This window comes from Neophocaena asiaeorientalis, unplaced genomic scaffold, assembly GCF_003031525.2.
Source record: "Neophocaena asiaeorientalis asiaeorientalis breed wild unplaced genomic scaffold, Neophocaena_asiaeorientalis_V1.1 scaffold72, whole genome shotgun sequence".
Taxonomy (NCBI): Eukaryota; Metazoa; Chordata; class Mammalia; order Artiodactyla; family Phocoenidae; genus Neophocaena; species Neophocaena asiaeorientalis.
In genome coordinates this window covers 6915763-6936565 of record NW_020185336.1, presented here as the reverse complement: position 1 = coordinate 6936565, position 20803 = coordinate 6915763, and the positions used below count along the sequence as shown (strand labels likewise).

Below are 20803 nucleotides of genomic sequence, written 5' to 3'. Positions count from 1 at the left end.
GTTTAACTTATATTATTACATAGAATAGTATATCAAAAGAGATCTGTAGTAAGTATATATGAGCTACTAGATGCACTAATGAAATACTTTTTTTTCAGAAGAAAAGAACCACTGAAGGTGGAATAAAGTTCATGTATAGGTATCAGGAGTTTATTATGATACAAAGCTGGGGAGATATGGCAGGGGGGCTATCACCAGATGAGCTGAAATGGATAGATAACTGGCTCATAATTTAACATGTGCCCCAACCTCCTTTTAGTGTACCTTCCTGTGATGCAGAAGCTGAACAGCTAAAAAGTATACTTACCGGTCTCTCTTGCAGCCAGGATTCTGGGTATAATTTAGATTCTGCCAATCAGATGTATTTGGCACTGAGTTAAGCTGTTAGATTGGCAGTACATGAGGTATCCTTTTTGCTGGTGCAGATCTAGCAGGCAGCACAGAACAGCCCTGGAGCCTGTTATGTCAGTGGTTCTTGATCACTGGATTGCAACTGAGGTGGTATGATCCATGGAGCCACCAGTTAGCACAATGGTGTCCTGACTGAACTAGAGGTAATTTCCTTAAGCAGGTCAATTCAACAGTAATGCTCTGAAATCACTCATGGGGGTCAGGGGTCAGCTCCTCAATAATTTTATAAGTACCTGATTCCTTGTATTAAATCTTTCTGCTTAAAATAGCATCAGTGGTTTATGTTATCTCTAGCTGAACTCACTGATACATCAAACAACAATCTCAACTGGTGATAGTTACAAAACCAAAAAGGCAATTCAGTCTATCACAACTGGCCTGGTATCTGATAACCATATACTTTTCAAAGTAATATTAAATGAGAGATAAGTGAAATCTCAAAAATATATATGCATAACCTTGGAGGTAGAGGACAATTTCTTAGACAAAAAAGCATAACCATAAATAAAAATATTGGTAAATCTGCCGACATTAAAATTGGAAGTTCTTTTCATCAAAAGACAATGTAGAATAAAAAAGGACACACCATGTGGGAAAAGTTATCTCCCACAAAGATAACTGAAGGAAGGACCATCATCCAAAATATAAAAAGAACTCACAAATCTATAAGAAAAAGATGCACAACCCAATAGAAATATGCACCAAAGCCCTAAACAATCACTTCAAAAGAGAGGAAAACCCCCAAAGCTATAAACTTATTAAAAGGCACCTTAATGAACACCACTTCATATTCATCGACAAAAATAAAAAAGTCTGGCAATGACAAGTGTAAACATGAATGATAAGCATCAGGAATTATAATACACAGCTGATGAGAAAATAAATTGGTACTACTGGTAAAGTTGAAGACATCTTCAAATCCGTATACATATGCATCAGGATTCATGTACAATGATGGTCATAACATTGTAACTGGCAAAAGTTGGCAACAACTCTAATATTTACCAAGAGTATTTACATGGATGTACAGTCCATTCAAATGCAACATGCAAAAAGATAAATGACCCTTTTACACTTTAAAACGTATTCTTCCTCCACATTTCTCATTACATCATCCTTCTCCCAGTTATCCAGGTCATGTCAGGGTTTCTCTCTCAATCTCTCTCTCAACATCCCTTTGCCCAAATCCAGTCATTATATCCTATAAGAATCTACTCCCAAAATATCTCTGGAACCTTGTTTCTTTCTCTATCTCCAATAACTCCTTAATTTTGGCCCTTATCATTTCTCACCCAGATAAATTTAAGTACCTTCTAATGGTCTTCTTTGCCTCTAGTTCCATCCTCATTGCAAACTGATGCTTTACATGCTGCTAGCATGCTAGCATTTTCAAAGCATTAAAATCCTTCCACTTGATCAAGTATGAATAAAAATAAAGGTTACAACTTGCTAGGCACCTATTCTATGTCAGGCATTATCTCATTTATCATTATAAAATGGGTATCATTTATTTTATAGATGAGGGACTGAAGTTCAGAAAGGGGTAATGTACCCAAATTCACATAGCTAATAAGTGGACAAGCCAAGATTCAATTTCAGGGCCTTTCAATTGCAAAGTCCTTGCTTTTAGTCAATACATCATTCTGTCTAAACTCTTAAACATGGTGCATGAATTTGTAAATGATCTGACCTTAACCAACTCCTCAGCTTGATCTCCTGTCCCTCTGTTCCATTTAGCCATAGCAGATACTGGCTATCCATTCTCTCCTTATTCCTTACTAATAACCTCTATTTTCTTCAGGATGGCAATATGCTCAACTAAAAACTAATTTTCCTGGCCTTCCTTGAAGCTGAGATTACCATTCATATAGTTCCGACAAAAGAGATACTAAGTGGAAATCTCTGGATGGGGTTTCTGGGAAAGCTCTTTAAAAGGGGTCAAAGTAAGCTGGCATACAAATTTTGCCCTCTTCTACTCCACCTTCTTCCTTCCTTCCTGGAAAACAGGGCTGTAGGTGGATCAGCCTTCTAAAAGCCATGAGATAAGACACGTGAGCATGAAAGTCCCATACCTCAGAAGACAGGATATAAAATTAGGAGCCCAGGTCTCTGATGGCATCACCCACCTCAGAACTGCGGATCTATGGACTGGTACGTGTATTTGCCATGTGTTCCTATTCATAGTTAATCACTGTCATAACTGACACATACCCTAAATTGAGGTCTGACTGATCAACTTGCGATTTCCTCAATATACCACGATTTGGCACAGTTCTACAGAGGTAGACCTGCAATTAAGATACATGTGTGGGGCTTCCCTGGTGGCGCAGTGGTTGAGTGTCCGCCTGCCGATGCAGGGGACATGGGTTCGTGCCCCGGCCCGGGAAGATCCCACATGCCGTGGAGCGGCTGGGCCCTTGAGCCATGGCCGCTGAGCCTGCGCATAAGATACATGTGTAATTCAGTCTCTAACTTTAAAAGAAAAGTAGGCATAGCCCAGCTTTAATGAGAGAAGTTTTAAACAGTTTCTGTTTTATACATTCAGCATTTTACAAGTTTTGTTTGAAGGGTTCTACCTCAAAAATGGATTGAAAACCACTGGTCTATGGCACAGTTTAACTATCATTGAAATTTCTCAAAGTTCTATGCTTTGTTTGTATTAGGTCAAATGACCACAAATCTCGAACAAATCCACTCTGTAAAGTTTAATTTTGGAACTATGCTGAAATACTATTCTTTCAGCTTTCACTCAGAGATAATATGTGAAATAGTGTCTGAATACTTATGAAATTGGCATATATTATATTGTATATCATGCGGACTTTTATACATAGGTTCTGGTGGTATATTCCCCAAACCACTCAGAGCCAGGAAAAAGTTCGTTTTTCTCTGAGGAACCGATATGTTCACTAGCACTAGTATGTGAGCCATGTAGCCCAATATGTTTTCTTTTTATTCTTATCAGCTAATTAGTTAATTTTTTTGTTCAAGATCTGTGGCTTTCCTTGGCTAATACTTTTTAGAGCCTATCTTTTAATATTTTAGTTAATTGTTTTGTTTATTATGCCAATATATTTATTGAAAGCTGTCCAAAATTATTTAGAAGTAGGCAAGTTATTTTTTAAAAATCATACTTTAAAGGGAAAAGAAATATAACTCTTCTAAGACCGACAAGACCCACTATATGCAGAGAGCCTTAGATTAATCAATCTTTACTGCAGTGTTATTTTCTATCCAAGTTACTGTAATAAAATTAAAGGTGTGTTGTGAGAGACAGTCCTCCAAGGTCCCTGCATGTTGTTGCCAAGAATGCAAGGTCTTGACCACTCTTTAAAACTGGGCCATTTCTCAGGACTGCAGTGAGCAACCTTGATGGATGAGGTGACATTTCCTTCCAGACAAAGAGCGGCTTTGCTTTCATTTACTATAAAAGCAGTGGGTTGCCTAAGCCGTGACACAACCTCCACTATATGCATAAGATTCAACTGGGCCCCTCCGTGTTGCCCCTGTGGGACTTGGGAGACATGGGGAGCCAATGCCAACATGATGTTTATGCTATTTGCTATGCTATAGTAATAAAATCTCTGACCTAGGAGTCTCACATCTTCTACCAGCATCATAACAGTAACAGTAGGTATGTATACTCCCAGACCCTGACAAAGTGTTGATTCAAAAGAAATTAGTTGATCATTCAAAGTTCGAAAGTAGGCTTGAATTAAATCCTTTGTAACTCAGAAGAATTCCTACAGAAATATTAATGAAGATGACAGAGAAAGGCCAATTAAAATAACTGTTTAAAACAAAAGAATGTCCTCAAAGGGACCATTAAAGAACTGGTGAGGTTTTGACATTTTACAGATGGAAATTCTTTTTTGTTGTTTCTATACATCAAAAACATTGAGGAGATTCAAATTGTTTAAAATAAGGAGGCTAGGCGCATTATCACTCTATAATTTTACTTTTAAAAGGAGAAAATTACAGACAACAACTAGGCCAAAAACAATGAATCAAATAAGAGAAGACAGGAAAATATGGTAAACTGAATTATGCAGGACAACTGAGCATTCTCCATGCCCTGTAAGGCTCTCCTTTAAACATAAACCACAACACTGCAAATGTTAAACACAAAAAATAATTTTCTTAGAAAGAAAAAAACTCATGCCGTAGGTACTAAAGGTATAATGTGTTAATAAGTGATATATTTTGGAATAAACATTGAAATAAACTATAGTTTCATTCAATTTAAGTATCTCCACATAAAAACTCAACAACCTATTTTACTTACAAATAAATTATGAAAACTAATTCCTTTCTAGATAAGGAAATGTCTGATGCTATTCAGCAACTAAGCATACCCCACCCTTCTGCAACTCTCAGCTACCACGAACAAAAAATAGCGCCCAACAGGTGACTACTGAGAATCATAAGCAATTCAAATGTCACTAATTCAGAAAACTAAGTGAGAAACAGGTGGTAGCAAAGGGTCCAGAAAACTCAAGGCTCTGTACTCAAGGAGTGAAAGCTTCAACATGAAAAAAAAAGGACATTTCCCTAGAAATATGATATATTTCAAATACAAATTCACAAGTAAATACAAAGTAAGACAGCAGATGGGAGGAACACAATGAAAGGAGCTGACACAAACGAAAGGAGAAGAGTTATAAAAAGCACGAAAGAATAATTACAGAAGTACAGCTGTGTGTAATCATTTAGACAAAGAAACAAGGTAAAATGCCAACCATGGTATCACTATTTTTGAACACAGCATATCGTCAAAGGCATTCATCATTTTATATATAGCCATCATTTTATACACAAGGGAAATGTGGTTGAAGTTGTTAAATGAATGCCTTAACCAAGATTGTACAAGGTGCGGGAGAACAGGAATTTTATTTATTTTTTAAAATGTAATGGTATTTTATTTTAGTTATTTTATAATCACTAAGAAAATGTTAGAAAATTGTTCTGATAAAATGACAAAATGACATCCTTGTCATTCCGTTGATTGGAAAAAAATCAGAATAATTCAATAAATATATATTTGACAATTTGCTAGGGTATTTTGTCAGCAAACATTCCGTATTTATGTATTTCATTTACCCAAAATTATAAATCTAATTTTTAAAAAGTAAAACATCATTTAGTTCTAATGTTTAAACATATGAAATAATCTATAAGATAAAATATATTTAAGATTAAAAATCTTCCTAGTGATAAAGGAATAAGTTAATCAAGTTTAGGTTAAAAAAAAGAATGTATTCTACCAAATATCCAAACATGTGTTTGGGCAAAAAGTAATTTTGAGGGGTAAATAAAAGTACCTTCCACATAAAACTAAAACTGAGGATATTTTCACTACTGAAATAAAGTTCCCTTTTTAGCAGTATAAACTTCATTCATGTTTAAGAAAAATTTGTCAAATACCTTAAAATATTTTTCAAAATATTTAAAACTTTAAAAATATTTTCCATCAGGTAAATGATATGCCTTAGTATACATCTTGTGAACTAGGATAGCTGGGGTTTGGTGAAGGTCATTTTGAATACTGGAAGCAAATTTAGGGCAAATGGTCCATGGCATTGGGACCTTATCTTACCATCAAGGATTCCTTTATATTTCTTCACTCCCTCATGGGCCTATTGTTTTAAAAGAGTTTGCATGTATTAATTTATTAATTAAAATGGTCAAAGGAAGATATTAAAATGAAACTCTCAGAGCTTCTAAAAATCATAGAAAACATGGAATAAGCAGTGCTACTCCAGTGTGCTGATAAAATACAGAAAAAGCAGAGACTAAATGTTTAACCTAGTCATTGTTCAACAGATCAACAGATGTAATGAGAACATTTGATTCAGAGTTCAATAAAACACTATGAATGCAAATTAGTAAAAGGATGGCATTCTAAAATTGAGTTAATAAAGGGTATTCACCACATGGGTTGATTGTAGAGCTAAGTGAAGCAGCTCCAGTGGAAAGGCCACCTTTTGAAACTGATGAAGCCACAGAAGGTATAGAAGATGAAGTTGGTGTAGCAGAGGAGGCTGTTGAAGACGGTAACCGTTCTCCAGACTCCATATCTATGGGAGGGAGACAAATGTTAATTTACAGTATTAAATAGTGGAATTAAGCAAAAGAATAAAACATATTTAAAATAAGTCAAACTTTTAGGAATACTTTTTAAAATGTGAAATAAGTTTAGAAATACATGTTCTTCAGAGAGATAAAATATGAAATAAATAAAAATAATACAATTTAAAATACCAGTTTATGAAATAAGTTTAATGTTAAGTATACCAAATCTTCTTCTAATAGACTTGCAGAATATTCTTATATAAAAAAATAATAGGGCTTCCCTGGTGGCGCAGTGGTTGAGAGTCCACCTGCCGATGCAGGGGACGTGGGTTCGTGCCCTGGTCCGGGAAGATCCCACATGCCGCAGAGCGGCTGGGCCCGTGAGCCATGGCTGCTGAGCCTGCGTGTCCGGAGCCTGTGCTCCGCAACGGGAGAGGCCACAGCAGTGAGAGGCCCGCATACCACACACACACACACACACACACACACACAAATAACAATAATAGTCATTTGAATACAGTAACTTCATAAAACTGTGTGTTGCCATAACTTTAGGAAAATTAGCACATTAACTTCTTATTCTTCTTAAATCACCTCATGGTCTATTCACTTACATCATAATACCCATATTATCTTAATGAATCAAGAAGATACAACCACGTCTGAGTGAACTGTAACCCTGTCTTCTAAATCCAGATACCAATATAGTTGTAGGTCTTAAACATCCATGAATCTGACCTGGTAATCCCCAATACAGTGAGTCCTGCCCAAAATAGACAAATACATTTTAGAGTTTATACTAGAGTCTAGTCTGAACTATGGTCTCAAAATGTCTTTAGTATGATCCATTTATAATGACTTAACCACTTCTAAGCATCTGTATTAATTTGCTTAGCTATTTTGGGTACAACTTTACATTGGTCTTACTGTAATAGTTTATGTTGATATTAAAAATCTAGAATGGAAATGGATGAAGGAGTCAAAAGGTACAAACTTCCAATTATAAAACAAGTCATAGGATGTAATGGGACACATGGTGACCATTGTTAATAATACTTTATTGTACATTTGAAAGTTGCTAAGAGAGTAGATCTTAAAAGTTTTCATCACAAGGAAAACAATTTGTAACTGTGTGGTGATGGGTATAAACTTTTTGTGGTGTTCATTTCACAATACACACAAATATCGAATCATTATGTTGTACAACTGAAACTAATATAACGTTATATGTCAATTATATCTCAATTTTTTTTTTTTTTTGCGGTACGTGGGCCTCTCATTGTTGTGGCCTCTCCCGTTGCGGAGCACAGGCTCCGGATGCGCAGGTTCAGCGGCCATGGCTCATGGGCCCAGCCGCTCCGCGGCATGTGGGATCTTCCTGGACCAGGGCACGAACCCGTGTCCCCTCCATTGGCAGGCAGACTCTCAACCACTGCGCCACCAGAGAAACCCTCAAATTTTAAAAATCTAGAATAGGTTATGGTCATTTTCATATTCTACATACACTAATACCACAATTAAGCAAGGAAATTGTAAAGCTCACAGTTGCTTTAAGGAGTACACATATATATAGGAAGAGACAAAAAAATACACTACTCACCCATAAATGAACTTATGATCAACCACAAGTAAACATTCATCATTCAAATAATCTAATCACAAAAAGATTTTTGAATGCAGTGCTATAGCCAATTCACATAATTACTATATGTTTTCTAAGAAAAATAATTTCATTTCAGTTAAAAATATTGGGGCTTCCCTGGTGGCGCAGTGGTTGAGAGTCCGCCTGCCAATGCAGGGGATACGGGCTCGTGCCCCAGTCCGGGAAGATCCCACATGCCGTGGAGCGGCTGGGCCCGTGAGCCATGGCCACTGAGCCTGCGCATCCAGAGCCTGTGCTCCGCAACAGGAGAGGCCACAACAGTGAGAGGCCCGCGTACCGCAAAAAAAAAAAAAAAAATTGGCCAATTAACACATGAAAAGATGCTCATGATTGTTAATTATTAGAGAAATGTATATAAAAACTACAATGAGGTACTACCTCATGCCAGTCAGAATGGCCATCATTAAAAAGTCTGCAAATAACAAATGCTGGAGAGGGTGTGGATAAAAGGGAACCCTCCTACACTGTTCATGGGAATGTAAATTGGTGTAGCCACTATGGAAAACAGTATGGAGGTTCCTCAGAAAACTAAAAATAGAGCTACCATATGATCCAGCAATCCCACTCCTGGGCATATATCTGGACAAAACTATAATTTGAAATGATACATGCACCCCTATGTTCACAGCAGCACTACTTACGATAGCCAAGACATGGAAACAACCTAAATGCCTATCGAAAGATGAATGGATAAAGAAGATGTGGTATACATATACAATGGAATATTACTCAGCTATAAAAAAGGATGAAATAATGCCATTTGCAGCAACATGGATGGACCTAGAGCTTATCATACTAAGTGAAGTAAGTCAGAAAGAGAAAGGTAAATACCATATGATATCCCTTATATGTAGAATCTAAGGTATGACACACATGAACTTATCTATGAAACAGAAACAGACAGAGATAAAGAACAGACTTGTGGTTGCAGGGTGTGGGGTAGTGGGAGGGATGAGTTGGAAGTCTGTGATTAGGAGATGCAAACTATTACACATATAATGGATAAACAACAAGGTCCTACTGTATAGCACAGGGAACTATATTCAATATCCTGTAATAAACAACAATGGAAAAGAATATGAAAAAAGAATATATATACATGTATAACTGAATCACTTTGCTGTATAGCAGAAATTAACACAACATTGCAAATCAACTATACTTCAATAAAATAAATTTTTAAAAATAAAGTAAAATATTGGTCAATTAAAATAATGCAAGATTAATGTTTAAATAATTGAGAATCCATATGGTATGTAGATGATTTTTCTTAGGTACATATGGAAAAGGTAATCTCAGGTTGACACAACAGCATCATTAATAGGGCAGTTTCAATGAGTCTTCCAATCGCATACAATTCAAAAACTTCTCTTCATATTCTGACATTGCTGTCAATCACCTCCAAAGATAATGAACTGCTATAATGAGTAATCCATAATCTTAAAGAATTTTTATTTCTCTTTATCAGCGTTCACTATGGAGAGGCATAGTTGGTACTGATGGCTACATGGAACTAATGCTTAAAAGGCAGATTTTGGGTCATCAAACAGTTACTAATAAGCTTTGAGACACATGGCTGTCTGACAGCAAGGCCCATGGCTGACAACTTCCTCTACAAACTATCTTCACCAGCAAGTCTCATTTCACTAAGTACAAAACACATATATTTACAAAAAAATAAAAACCCAAAACATAGATCGAGTTTACAGGAAAAGGCTGTTTTAAAAAATTAAGAGGGCTTCCCTGGTGGCGCAGTGGTTGAGAGTCCGCAGGCCGATGCAGGGGACACGGGTTCGTGCCCCAGTCTGGGAAGATCCCACATGCCACGAAGCGGCTGGGCCTGTGAGCCATGGCCGCTGAGCCTGCGCGTCCGGAGCCTGTGCTCCACAACGGGAGAGGCCACAAAAGTGAGAGGCCCGCGTACAGAAAAAAAAAAATTAATAGCTGGTAACCTTACTGTCTCATAGATTTCTAAAATGTACTATTTAAATGTATTTTGGGGGCTTCTCAATGATTTTTTCATTTTGTTAATTAAAAAATTTTTTAAATTGATGTAAAATTGACCTACAACACCGTGTGAATTCTAGGTGCATGACACAGTGATTCAATATTTCTATACATTACAAAATGATCACCATGATAAGTCAGTTACCATCTGTCACCATACAAAGATATTACAATATTATTGACTATATTCCCCATGCTGTACATTTCATTCTTGTGACTCATTTATTTTGTAACTGGACGTTGGTAAATGTATTATCTTTTTTTAAATAATGAAAGGGTTTTTTAAAAAAAATTGCCTTTGTACTCCACAGCAAAAGTAATTTGGGACATAATATAGATAAGCACTTTAGCTGAGTACCTGGCATATAAAAGCTCAATGAATGAAAGTCATTGCTTTTTATAGGATAATAGGTTATGAGCTCTAGGTATATTTCTTTCTGTTGATATAACTTCACCCAAGACTAAAACGAATACCCAGAAGGCATAATGAGCAGTTTCTACATTTGCTCACTGGAGATTACTCTTCCTGGAAATATTTATTAAAATAAAAAATATACATGTACTTGGATCTACCAATCTACTTTTTTTTTTTTTCTTGCGGTACGCGGGCCTCTCACAGTTGTGGCCTCTCCCGTTGCGGAGCCCAGGCTCCGGACGCGCAGGCTCAGCGGCCATGCATGGCTCACGGGCCCAGCCGCTCCGCGGCATGTGGGATCTTCGCGGACCGGGGCAGGAACCCGCGTCCCCTGCATCGGCAGGCGGACTCTCAACCACTGCGCCACCAGGGAAGCCCTACCAATCTACTTTTAAGGCTCTATTCTATAGAAATAAGGCACAAATAGTTCCTTTATTATAACACTGTTTAAAGGTAAAATAAAATTGAAACCTGGCAGTACAAAAGAGTAGAACTAAAGCTAGTAGTATGAGGCTGGGGGCCTTTTTCAGTTTCAGTAAAAGTGCAGTTTTCTCATTTATTCTGGTTGTTCTTGCTGTTCATTTAAGTGGGGAAAGTTTACGTCTTTTTTAAAAAACAGGCTTATGCAGCCATTTTCCTTAGAAGTTCTATTATATACATTATTCATATATTCTTTTATTTCAACTGTTTTAATCTTAGATATATATTTCTAGCCAGTATTCCTCTCATACATAAAGTACTTTTTGTTACACTGGCCTTAAGTTAAAACTTTTTTTCTCATGTTTTAATAGGTATTTCTTAGTTCTAGTAACTCAAAATTTGGTCAACTATTCCATGTTCATCTTATAGATACCTTTCTTTTCATTTTAAAGAAACTTAACAAATCCACTCTAGCCTTTGTTACTCTAGAATGAAGATTGTTTTATGCTTGCATTAACAAGGCTTATCAAGTTTTTCTTTTTAAGTTAAATATTATTGATTTCAGATTTTATTTACTATTGTTCCCTGTTAAGCTTAACTCTGGAAAGAATCCTAGCCACCAACTTGAAAGTTAAAAGGTAGGAAGGCAATGCCTTTGTAACAGTGAATAATTCACAAAACAATCATTGGCTTGCCATATTGTAAGAACTATTCAAAGGAGAAAGTTTAAAATACATGTGCACCAAAGGATGCTAAAAGCAGTAGGTGAAAGTCTGAGTAGAAACAAGGTATTTGCATAGTCTCAAAGTATCTCCTTTAAGATATTTACTAATTAAAAAGGGCAAACACCACAGTGGAGAAACTATATCACCAATAATAAAACATATTGATATCATGTATCCTCTGATGTGCTTAGAAGAGCATATCACCTCTGTGGTATTCTTCCCAATAACATATAACCTCTGTTGAATCATGAGAAAACAACAGACAAACCCAAACTGAGAGACCATATACAAAATAATTGACTAGTATTCATCAAGTATCAAGGTCATGAAAGAAAAGGAAAGACTGAGGAACTGCCATAGGTTGAAGACTAAAGAGATACAACAACTAAATAATGTGGGATCAGATTGGATTTTGGAACAGAAGAAGGACATTAATGGAAAAACTGGTAAAATTCATAAAAGATATGTAGTTTATGGTTAATAGTATTATACCAATGTAAATTTTCTGATTTTTTAATTTTAATAATTGTACTATGGTTATATAAATTAATAACATTAGGGAAAGCTGGGTAAAAAATATAGGTGAATACTATGTATTTGCTTTTTAACTGTTTTTTAAGTCTAAAATTATTTCAAAATAAAAAGTAAAGAAAAGAAAAAACAAAGTCTGGCATACAGTAAGCACTTAAAAAATATATATATAATATATATATATATGTATGCATTGGGATTGAAGAGTGTAAACTTAGACCTTGAAGAAATAAAGAAAGAGATTACATTGTATCTGCAAGACACTTGATAATAGATGTTATCTGGGTTTAAAAACTGTATCTGAACCTTATTAGCTATGACCTTATAAATTATGTAACTTCAGTGAACTTCCAGTTTCCTCATGAGTAGTATGAAGGTATAACTGGGAAGATTAAATGGGATAATGCATATAAAGTTCTGAATACCTAGCATTCAATAACTGTCAGCAATTGTTTTTAATAAGTGAATGTCTGTGCATATAATTATCCATGGGTATATGTGGCAGTAAAAGGTATTTTTAGATTATTCATTTCAAGTAAATATTTCTGAGTCACATCTATTTATAGGTTATATGTATATGCATAGCATGTTTGACATTTTTTTACCCAGATAAATTATGATAAGAATTTAAAATAGGGAGATTGGGATTGACACATATACACTATTGATACTATGTATAAAATAGACAACTGTTGGAAACATACTGTATACCACAGGGAACTCTAATGCACTGTGGTGTCCTAAATGGAAGGGAAATCCAAAAGGGAGGGGATACATGTATATGTATGGCTGATTCATTCTGTTGTGCAGTAGAAGCTAACACAACATTGTAAAGCAACTATACTCAAATAAAAATTTAAAAATAAAGAATTTAAAATAAATGCCTTGGGACGTCCCTGGTGGCGCAGTGGTTACGAATCCATCTGCCAATGCAGGGACGTGGATTCGATCCCTGGTCCGGGAAGAACCCACATGTTGCAGAGCAACTAAGCCCATGCGCCACAACTACTGAGCCTGCACTCTAGAGCCAGCGAATCACAACTACTGAGCCCACGTGCCACAACTACTGAAGCCCGTGCACCTAGAGCCCGTGCTCCGCAACAAGAGAAGACACCGCAATAAGAAGCCCACGCACCGCAACGAAGAGTAGTCCCCGCTCACCGCAACTAGAGAAAAGCCCTGATATGGGAACATATGTATATGTATAACTGATTCACTTTGTTATAAAGCAGAAACTAACACACCATTGTAAAGCGATTATACTCCAATAAAGATGTAAAAAAAATTTTTTTTAAATAAAAAAAAATAAAAGAAACAAGTAAAAAAAAAAGCCTCACAATTGTATAAGTACAAATGGCAAGGTGCTTTACCTCAAAACTTTCAAAAAAACCTGGAGCACAAGTATAAATGAAAATTAACATATTAATTATCAGTTGAAAAAATTTACTCTGTGATCACATGAGTTATTATTCATCATTCAAGCATACTGCATAAAAGTTGGCAGAAATCCATTTATTCAAACCATCTTAGAAAAATACATTCATTAAAATAAAAATAGTATCCAAGAGCCACCTATTCCCAGATTTTGGTTCTGGCCAAAGCATCCAGATCTGATACTTGCACTCCTGTAATAGCCTCTCATTCTGACTGTGTGTTAAGAATACTACCTTCATCTCACGTTCCAAACAAACACCATCCAATCAATTCTTTGTGGCCAAAACCAGCCCAGACACAAGATAAAAATAAGCAGACTGTAAGAACATGATCCCCACCACAACACACTCACCTATGGGAGAATATCAATTAGTAGGGATGTCTTTTAGCTTAAGGCCATTCATGAGAGGATATTTTCTAATGTATAACTTCAGGATTTTCTTATTTACAAAGCTAATCAGGTAGGGTAAAGATTACTACAAATGTAATTTAACATATAACACTACAGTAAAAAAAAGTTGTTGATGTGAATGGGTGAAAAATGTGTGATGATGAAGGGATTCTAAATGAGTTGATCCATTAGAGATCTTTCCCATGGTCTTTCCCAGTGGTTCTTAACCAGAGGTGATGCTGTAATACCCCCTCATCTACTAGGAAAACATTTGACAATGTCTGGGAACAGCTGAGAAGGCGCTACTGGTATCACATAGAAAGAGTCCAGGCAGGGATAGTGCTAAACACCCTACAATTCACAGGACATTCCCACAGAGATAATTACCTGGCCCAGAATGTTAGTAGTGCTAAGGTTAAGAAATTCTGACCTAAAGTATCAAAAACTGTATTACTTGGAATTTAATCAACCAAAACTTTCTGTTAAGTAGCAGTTCTTTATAATTATTATAAGAAGATATTTCAAGCTGATTTATTGCCACTGCAATAAATGATAAAATTATATTCAACCTATCTTTATCAGCATACCACCAGAGTTTATTATTTTACATTTTGTCCTAATTGTTTACAACTGATCATGTATAATATACAATTAATGCACATCATAATGTGCACGCACACTGAGTAACATGAATTTACTGTATTTTACTGAGATGATATTTACCTATAACAATTCTGAGAACAGACAAAAATCAGAATTACCACAAACAACTTCTTCCCTGCATGATGATTTTATACACGCCAAAAAAATTCAATGATCAGTTGTTAATGATAATACTAATCAAATTCACACATGTCAAATGTTCCTTTTTCTGTAAACACAGAGCTTATGAACACTGACAGCTGCTAGGTGTAAACCTGAACAGGTGCAAATAGGGACGGGCAAGACAAGTTGGCTCCAAAACATAAACATGATCAGCTGCCCTCTGTTTCACCTGCATGAATCCTTTAAAAGTATAGCTATAGAATAGACTGAAGATTCAGAAAGTAAATATATAAATAGACAGATATTTCTCCTGCAAAGAGTTTTCTTAGAATGTCTTTATCTTTGCTAACAATACCAAAAGTTCTCTGTGGGAGTTCAAAGCACAAAAGATTTGGCGAACACTCACCTTTCCTTACAATATAACCTCACGTGAAAAACAATAATTGCGAAGAATATCAGGAGACAGTCACTATGCTGCTTCTTTTGCTTTAGCAGGATCACTAACAGTAGAGCTTTATAAGTCAATTATTTTCTCAAAGTTCTGACAAAGGCTTTTATATAACTTCTTTTTTTATTATTTTTTGTTTTTATTTTTTTGCGGTACGCGGGCCTCTCACTGTTGTGGCCTCTCCCGTTGCGGAGCACAGGCTCCGAACGCGCAGGCTCAGCGGCCATGGCTCACGGGCCCAGCCGCTCCGCAGCATGTGGGATCGTCCTGGACCGGGGCACGAACCCGTGTCCCGTGCATCGGCAGGCGGACTCTCAACCACTGCGCCACCAGGGAAGCCCTATATAACTATTTAAAAAATAACTTACAGGAAACTGAATATTTGGATAAACAATACTTCAAAATATTACATAGCAAAACAAAAAATAAGCAACAAAAATTTTTCTGTTAAAGGATTTAGAAAAATAGGAGATGAGGCAGAATTACCTTATTAGACAACGAACAAAATTATTTTCTGTCTATAATATTTTTGAAGGAAAATGATTCTATTTATAACATTTTTATTTACCTACATTTTCAGAAATAGTCATTTCAACTTATTAAGTATAATACATTGTAGTTTAAAATAAGAATATATGAAAGGGATCAATTTCCTTTGCCGCTTGACACATTTTTAACTACTACAGTAAACAGTCAAGCAATTACATCCCCAAACAAAAGTGGGCTGGCAGTCAGGTGCTCTGGTTGCAGCCTGTGAGCCGGAGCAAGTCTCTGACAATACCTCTACATAATAGTTTCCTTACCAGAAAAATGATAGGATTGAATTAAACTAGCCCTCAAATCCATATCAATTTGATGAAAAAGAACAAAACAACAACCAAAAACCTTCACATTGCATTAACATATTTAAAAATTTAATTCCTCATTTCCCTCATCCTCCCTACCACTTGCCTTCATTCTATCTTCAAATGTATGTCATTCTAAATTACAGATTTCTGTTAAATCTTTAAAGATTTACTCTTGTTTTATTTATACCTCAAGAGACTCGATGATGAGAAAATTAGCCAAGAGTAAAGCACTGATTTTCATACTGCTCAGTAAATATCTATTCAAGGAGTAAACTTTTCCATCCAAAGGATTAAGTATTCCTTTGCAATGAGCTATCTGTGAGGAAGAGGTTATCCTAAGATACAAGAAAGGATATAAAAGAATATTAAAGAAACATTTGAACAAGATTTAACATATACAGATCAACTAAACTGTAGGTAGAGTCTGTGAATTTAAATACTGATGAGAATTAACAATTTCTAAAAAGGATACAAATGTTAGAAGGATTAAAAGAGAGACAATATCTGATTAATTGATCCTTTCACCTACAAATGCAAGGGGTCCCAAAGAACAAGCAAAAAGACCCAAATCTTTGCTTAACTAAGAAACACAATTACAACTAACTGAAATATCTAAGACATTTCTGGATAGTAACTGAGGCGGTTTAATAACAGATTGAGAAAATAAAACAGGGTAACAAACCAAAATCAGGTAACTCTATGTAAAATATCTACATATACTCAGAAGTCAAGGAAAGAAAGATGCCAAGTACTACATGACTGATAAACTAGAATAAAAAATCCGTTTCAATGGGGAAGAAGCAGAGCTAACCTAACAGGGAAAACAGCATACTTCTTAAAGAACAAAATTAGCCTAAAAGTTTATGAACACCAATGCAGAAATATTTTTGTTCTGGTCACCTTAACTCTATCTAATATTATCACTCTCCTGTTCAAAAGTCTTCAATTTATCCATATCACACATATGGGTAAAGATATATGTGAAGAATATTTATTATAACATATTAACTGCAAAGACTTTTACAAACAAAAAATTCCATCAGTAAGAAACTGTTAAATTATGATACTATGCAGTTGCTACCAAAGAATGAAGCAGATCTAGACTAGCTAATCTGCTGAATGAAAAGAGTAAAGTGAGGAAGAATAGAAATAGCAAGATCTCATGTGTGAAAAAGAAAAAAAGGGATATATTCTCATGAATGTATGCTCAGAATATTTCTGGAAAAATACATAAGACACTGGCAACTGTGTTTCCTGGTAGGTAAAGAGACTAGGGAATTAATCTAGGATGCGAGAATTCTTTTTCACTATATATCTTTTTCTTTTTTTTAACCACTTGAATGATTTACAATGTGCTAGTATTAATGACAGTTAAGCTAATTTTTAAAAAAGATTTCTACAGGTTTGTTATTGCAAGAAATTATCTTTCAGAATGTTGTGCAGAAGTCCCGGTTCAAGATGGTGACATAAGAAAATCCCGAACTCACCTCCTCCCACAGCCATACTGAGCCTACAGCTATATATGGAAGAATTTCCTTTCAAAAAACCTAAAGTCTGGGTGGATGATGACTACACATTGGGCAAACAAGAAGAAAAACACATCAAAGATAGTAGGAGAGGCTGGGATGCAACCCCACCATAAACCCCACCATTGCTGCAGCAACCCACAATGCAGAAGGAACTCAAAACCTGGAGCTTCTTCCTGAGGAGCTGAGGGTTCAAAACCCACATCGGGCATCCCATATGCTTGAGACATGAGTCCCTAAAAAATCTAACTTTGAAAACCAGTAGGGTTCCTGTCTCGAGACCCACAGGACTGCAGAGATCTGAGAAAGCCCTCTGAAAGAACTCACATGCTCGGACCCCAGGGCCCAGCTAAGAGGCCATGTATGGTGTCCAGACTTAAAAAATGAAGGAGGCTCTCACCTGAGGGGCAGACACCTAATTTAACACACACTTCTAGGAGAGTGCTGGAACACTCACCAGGGATGCAAGCTGCATCTTTGCATTTTCCCTTTGCTGTGCTCCAGAGCACCAGTATCTCCAGGAAGGTGCCCCAATTTTGGTGGGTATCATCCAGGGGACCCTCGACATCACCTGGTTCTGGTGACCAGTAGGGCTTATGCCTGTGGGTCCCACAGGACTATAACCCATGAAGAAAGAGTTCTTAAATAGCTACCACCTCTAGGTGCACAGGGGCAGAGCAAGAGACAACAGACCCAGGAGCTCAGTCTTTCTCTGAAGGCCTATTAGCTAATCATCATGCCTGTGGACTGAGGGGCAGGCTTCTAAATAAACATGCGTCTAGGGGCTGACTGTAATCCTTTCCAGACACCTCAGAGGGCAGGGATTATCTTCGTGTTTACCCTCTGCCATGCTTCACAATGTCAGTGTCTCCTGGAGGGGAACACTACAAATGTCTGATGCCCTGGATTTTACGTCTGGTGGCCCAGTTTTTGCAGCTATCACCCAGGGAACACTCTTTATCACCTGGCTCTGGTGGCTGCGGGGAGGTTGCATTCTTGCATCCTATGGGACTGTGGCAGAGACATTTCTGGACAGGCTACCATCACCATGGCACTATGCAGACAGTGAACTGAGGCACACTCCCCAGTCTTTCTGTAAGAAGGCCTCTTTGCTTGTCCTGAAACTGGCACATATTTAGTGGCCTACAGACCTGCTCTCAAGGAATGTAAGCTGTGGATACCATCTTGGTACTCTCCCACTGCCTTACTCCAGCTTGCTGGTAAAACCCAGAAAAGAGCTAATATACTCATCTGGAGGTCTGACTTTTGTGATTCCTGCCCAGGGGACACCTCCAGATCACCTGGCTCTCTAGTGGCAAGCAGGGCTTATACTTGTTCTCCCACAGGACTGTACATATTTGCATACTTATAAAAGCTGATGTCTGAGGGTCTAGGTGCTGAGATCCTCCCCTTTAGGACAGTGACAGATCTTAGAACATTCTCAACTGCTGGGAGCTATTAAAAATAGGCTATTTGGACAAGCACAAAGGTTGGAGAGAAAACCAAGAGCTGAGGCAGTGTTGAATAACAAAGTTCATCTCATACTAGAGGCCCCTCCTTCAAGAATGGGAGAGGTGGTTGTTTCACCTACTATATAGAAACCAACACAGAGAGTCAAGCAAAACGAAGAAACTGAGGAATATGTCCCAAGTGAAAGAATAAGATAAAACCTGAGGGGGGAAGAAAAGCATAAAATCAGAGATAAGTAATATGTGTGATAAAGAGTTTAAGGTAATAGTCCTACTGATACTCACTGAACTGGGGAGAAGAATTAACTCAGTGAGAACTTCAACAAAGAGATGGAAAATACAAGAAAGTACCAAACAGAAGTCATGGAGCTGAAGAATACAAGAACTGAAATGAAATATACACAGGGTGAGGTGTGGGGGGAGGAGGTTCAGCAGTAGACTCGATGAAGCAGAAGAAAGAATCAACCAACTTGAAGACAAGCCTGTGAAACTCACCCAATCAAAGCAGCAAAACAAACAACAAAACAAAAAGAAAATCAATGAAGACAGCTTAAGGGACTTATGGGACAACATCAAATGGACTAACACTCACATGATATGAATCCCATAAGGATAAGAGGGAGAGAAAACTTATTTGAAGAAATAATGGCTGAAAAATTCCTAATGTGGGAAAGGAACAGATATCCATATCCAGGAAGTACAGAGAGCTCCAAATAAGAGCAACCTAAAGAGACCCACACCAAGACACATTATAACTAAATATTAAAAGTTAAAGACAAGGAGAGAATATTAAAAGCATCAAGAGAAAAACAATTTTATGAACAAGGGAACCGCCATAAGACTATAAGGAGACTTTTCAGCAGAAACTTTGCAGGCCAGAAAGGAATGACATGATATATTCAAAGTGCTGAAAAAAAAAATTTTTCCAACCAAGCACACTCTATCTCACAGAGTTATCATTCAGAAGTGAAAGAGAGATAAAGTTTTCCAGATAAGAAAAAACTAAAGGAGTTAAAACTGCCTTATAAGAAATGTTAAAGACACTTCTCTAAGCTGAAAAAAATTAGTAACAAGAAAACATTTGAAAGAATAAATCTCACTGGAAAGGTACATATATAATAAAGGTAGTGGATTAATCACTTATAAAGCAAGTATGAAGGTTAAAAGACAAAAGTAGTAAAAAAACCCTATGATTATAATAATTAGTTAAGGGATACACAAGATAAAATTATGCAAAACAGCACACCAAAAACATAAAATATAGGTGAGGAAGGGAGAGTAATAATGTTGAGCTCTACAATGAAATCAAACAAGTTTGTTATCAACTTTAAAACAGATTGTTATGGATATGAGTTGTTTTATGTAAGCCTCATGGTAACCACAAAGCAAAAAGCTATAGTAAATACACAAGGGGAAAAGAGAAAGGAATATAAGCATACCACAAAAAAGTAATCAAAACACAAAGGAAAAGAGCAAGAGAAGAAGAAAGGAACAGAGAGGAACAACAAAAACAGCCAGAAAGCAATTAACAAAATGGCAACAAGCACATATCTATCAATAATTACTTTAAATGTAAATGGGCTAAATTCCCCAATCAAAAGATGTAGAGTGGCTGAATGGATTTAAAAAAAAAAACAAAGAAAGAAACCCACCCATCTATATGCTGCCTACCAGAGAC

The 20803-nt window shown here is 36.6% G+C and overlaps 1 protein-coding gene across 4 annotated transcripts in view; it reads right to left on the bottom strand.

Moving 5' to 3' along the window:
* LOC112393639 (bromodomain adjacent to zinc finger domain protein 2B-like) overlaps positions 1-20803 on the bottom strand; it is a 190688-nt gene that overhangs the window by 24378 nt on the left and 145507 nt on the right. For all 4 annotated transcript variants that reach the window (XM_024735992.1, XM_024735994.1, XM_024735995.1 and 1 more), the window contains exon 3: positions 6342-6488. In XM_024735992.1, the coding sequence (XP_024591760.1) occupies positions 6342-6486 (145 nt within the window). In that variant the 5' untranslated portion in view covers positions 6487-6488. The remainder of the gene's footprint in view (positions 1-6341; positions 6489-20803) is intronic.